Here is a 4236-nt window from a genome sequence, read left to right on the forward strand (position 1 = left end):
AAAAAAAAAAAAAAAAAAAAAAAAAAATTTAAAATAAAATAAAAATAAGAAACGTTTCACCCTGACCTGGCTTTCAAGGCCTGTCATCTCTTGCTACCAACCCCTTCTTTTTTTTTTTGAGATATAGTTTCGCTCTGTCACCCAGACTAGAGTGCAATGGCGCTGTCTTGGCTCACTGCAACCTCTGCCTCCCAGGTTCAAGCGATTCTCCTGCCTCAGACTCCCGAGTAGCTAGGACTATAGGTGCCTGGCACCACATCCAGCTAATTTTTGTATTTTTAGTACAGAGAGGGTTTCATTATGTTGAGCAGGCTAGTCTTGAACTCCTGACCTCATGATCTGCCCGCTCGGCCTCCCATAGTGCTGGGATTACTGGCGTGAGCCACCGTGCCAGGAGTTTTTTTTTTTTTTTTTTTTTTTTGAGACAGAGTCTCGCCTTGTCACCCAGGCTGGAGTGCAGTGGCACGATCTCAGCTCACTGCAACCTCCGCCTCCCGGGTTCAAGTGATTCTCCTGCCTCAGACTCCCGAGTAGCTAGGACTACAGGCATGCACCACCACACCTGGCTAATGTTGTATTTTTAGTAGACACGGGGTTTCTCCATGATAGTCAGGCTGGTCTTGAACTCCTGACCTCAGGTGATCCGTTTGCCTTGGCCTCCCAAAGTGCTGGGATTACAGGTGTGAGGCACTGTGCCTGGCCTCCAAACAATCTTTATAAGTTTAGGCCTGGCTGGATGTTTTGTTTCCTTCCTTTTTCTTTTCTTTTCTTTCCTTCTTTCTTTCTTTCTTTCTTTTTTTTTTTTTTTTTTGTTGTTGTTGTTGAGACAGGGTCACATTCTGTTACCCAGGCTGGAATGCAGTGGCACAAACATGGCGCACTGCAGCCTCAGTCTCCTGGGCTCAAGGGTTCCTCTTGCCTCAGCCTCCCAAGTAGCTGGGACTACAGGCGTGGGCCACCATGCCCGGCTAATTTTTTTTGTATTTCTAGTAGAGACGGGGTTCTCGCACTCCTGACCTCAAGTGATCCACCCACCTCAGCCTTCCAAAGTGCTGGGATTACAGGTGTGAGTCACCACATTCTTCACTGTTTATTCCCCACGCTGAAACAGTTTCCAACACTTAGCAGATGCTCAATAAATATTTTTTAAGGAATGAATGACTCTCTAACTTGCCAAAGGGAGCAAGGGTGGGTTTGATGATGTACTGAGCATCTACATGTACCAGACACCCTGTAGGCCCTCTCCTTTACTTCCCCGCAGAACCACCAGTTTATAGGAGAGGAAACTGAGGCTGACAGTAATGACCCTCTGTCAAGATCACACAGGAAGTAAGGGGTGCTACGCCAGCCTGGGGACGCAGGTCTGGCAAGCTTGGATCCTTCATTTTCATTATCTCACAACACCATCTTTTTTTTTCTAATAGAAACAGGATCTTACCACGTTGGTCAGGCTGGTCTCGAACCTCTGGGCTCAAGCAATCCTCCCATCTCAGCCTCCCATAGTGCTAGGATTACAGGTGTGAGCCACTGTACCTGGGCAAGACCATCTTTTTTTTTTGAGACAGAGTCTCGTTCTGTCACCCAGGCCCGAGTTCAGTGGCGCAATGTCAGCTCACTGTAACCCCCGCCTTCCTGGTTCGAGCAATTCCCCTGACTCAGCCTCCTGACTAGCTGGGATTACAGTCGCACGCCACCACGCCTGGCTAATTTTTTTGTATTTTTAGTAGAGACAGGGTTTCACCATATTGGCCAGACTGGTCTCGAACTCCTGACCTCAGGCAATCCGCCCACCTCGGCCTCCCAAAGTGCTGGGATTACAAGCATGAGCCACGGTGCACAGCCCAAGACCATCTTTTAAAATGTGGCCTGGATGAGAGTCAGGGAAACTGTCCCTGAAGTCTAAGCACCCTGAGATCTAGCTGTGTGACCAGAGGGACGTTGTCAGCCTCTCTGGGACTTGTTTTTTTTTTTCAATCTGTTCATCTTGGACCATCCTCCAGGGCTCCACCCAAAAACACACCCCAGCCCTCCTGTGCCCTGGGAAGGGTTCTAACCGTGTCTTGGCAGGAAATTCACTCTGTTTGATGCGGTTGATCACTTCCCAAGCCTTGTCCTCCAGGGTGTTTCCAAACTCTTTCAGCTTATCCAAGGCGCTGGAAACATCCGGGGCCCCCTGGACTGGGGCTGGGCCTGCCAGGAATATGGGCAGGGGTTCAACATTTTTCTTTTCTTTTTTTTTTTTGAGACAGAGTCTTGCTCTGTAACCAAAGCTGCAGTGCAGTGGTATAATCTTGGCTCACTGCAACCACCACCTTCTGAGTTCAAGCAGTTCTCCTGCCTCAGCCTCCCAAGTAGCTGGGATTACAGGTGCGTGCATCCATACCCGGCTAATTTTTTGTATTTTTAGTAGAGACGGAGTTTCACCATATGGGCCAGGCTGGTTTCGAACTCCTGACCTCAAGTGATCTGCCCGCCTCGGCCTTCCAAAGTGCTGGGGTTACAGGCATGAGCCACCCTGCCCGGCCAAAACTTTGTTATTGGAACCCCCTTAGGATGGGATCCCGGGATGGATAAGGAGATCTTTGGGGATCATGTGGTTAGAATGGGGAGGATACTGGAGTGACCTAGTGGGGCTCAAGCCGCTGGGAGTTGCCTTACTCAGCACCGACCCCTGCCGGAGCCCCCCATCCCGCTTACCCACTTTCAAGGCTGTAGAAACAGGACAGCCAATCCCAGAGGTGTGGGCGTCAATACGTCATCGGTTGCTAGGGCTCTCCTGGGCAGATTTGGCGCCTGCCGAACTGAGCCTGGGAGAACCTGGAGACCCACCCGACCACAATGGGGCAACCACGACCCAGAAGGGGCCCCAGAGCTCTCAGAAGTCCTCTAAGCCGGGACCCCCGGCCTGCAGCCACCTTCACTCTTCCAAAAGTCCAACTCCGCATTCTCCCATCCCACTTTTACCTTCCAAGACCATCGACAGAACCACCACCAGGACCGGGAGCGACAGGAAGAGCCTCATGGCGGGGCCGGAGGGGCACTCTGGAGGCAGAGGGAGGGGTGCAGGGGATCAGTGGCACCGTCCTCCCTCCCTCCTTCCCACGATCCCCTCATCTCCCTTTTTTGAGTTCTTGCAGAGTGAAGGCTGGTGTCCCTCCCAAGCACTCAGCACCAACCTGAATCCTTCCTGGAGGGCTGGTGTGGGAGGTCCCGGCCCGCAGGACCTTTATCAGGCTGGGGAGGGGGCGGGGCAGGTTGATGTTGATCTCCCTCCTCCTGAGCCTGCCTCCCTGTGTCCACCCACGTTTTTCTCCTCTGTCCCTGGCCCGTGAGCGTTGGGGTCAGGTAGGGTCCCGGGCACTTCCCTTAGCCCCAGAGCCCCTTACGGTTCAGCATTCTCACCTCCCAATCTTCCTGACTCTGGGGGGTCCTCAGACTACTACAGTCCCTTTCCCCACTCAGAGGACAGCCTCGTCCTGTCCCTGTGGACATCTGCCCTCAGGGGCCTTCTAGTAATAACCCTGTGATCTCATCCACCCCTCATTCACACCATGTCCCTAGACCACCTCTTTCCCCCACTTCCCCTCTCTTAGCAAGCCTCCTCAGCCCCAACAACTTTTCCTTTATGTTGCTGGGGTCTCAGTTGGCCCCGCACTCCTACCCTGCGTGCCACCTCCAATTTCTTTCAGACCAGCCCTTGAAGCACCTCAGACCACCCTGATACTCTCTGGGCTCTTAACTTGATAGTTCTCAGTGTCCCTTTTTTGTGAGGGGGTCACCTTAGCTGGACGACACTGTAAAAACCTCACTTGCATTAGCCAGGTGTGGTGGCTCATGCCTGTAATTCCAGCGCTTTGGGAAGCTGAGGGAGGATCGCTTGAGCCCAGGAGTTCGAGACCAGCCTGGGCAATATAGGGAAACCTCATCTCTACAAAAAAATTCAAAAATTAGCCGGGTGTGGTGGCGCATGCCTGTAGTCCCAGCTACTCAAGAGGCTGAGGTAGGAAGATTGCTTGAGCCCAGGAGTCCGAGGCTGCAGTGAGATATGATTGCGCCACTGCACTCCAGCCTGGTGGGACAGAGTGAGACCCCATCTCAAAAAGTTAAAACCCTCAGCTGAAAAGTTCTGAGTGTATGCCCCTTCCTCCCTTCCACCGGGACTCACCCCCTTTGCCTGACTACCTCCCCACAACACTCCATCTGCTCTTATTCACCCTCCAAGGCCCCTCCTGGCAC

The 4236-nt window shown here is 52.5% G+C and overlaps 1 protein-coding gene across 1 annotated transcript in view; it reads right to left on the minus strand.

Moving 5' to 3' along the window:
• LOC112617565 (apolipoprotein C-I, basic form) overlaps positions 1–3331 on the minus strand; it is a 4401-nt gene extending 1070 nt beyond the window's left edge. Inside the window, exons 1-3 of the mRNA XM_025374310.1 lie at positions 3177–3331; positions 2965–3042; positions 2055–2190 (exon numbers count right to left, since the gene is read on the minus strand). Coding sequence (XP_025230095.1) covers positions 2055–2190; positions 2965–3022 — 194 coding nt within the window. The 5' untranslated portion in view covers positions 3023–3042; positions 3177–3331. The remainder of the gene's footprint in view (positions 1–2054; positions 2191–2964; positions 3043–3176) is intronic.
• Between the last annotated feature and the right edge of the window lie 905 nt (positions 3332–4236).

This window comes from Theropithecus gelada, unplaced genomic scaffold (assembly GCF_003255815.1).
Source record: "Theropithecus gelada isolate Dixy unplaced genomic scaffold, Tgel_1.0 HiC_scaffold_252, whole genome shotgun sequence".
Classification (NCBI taxonomy): Eukaryota; Metazoa; Chordata; class Mammalia; order Primates; family Cercopithecidae; genus Theropithecus; species Theropithecus gelada.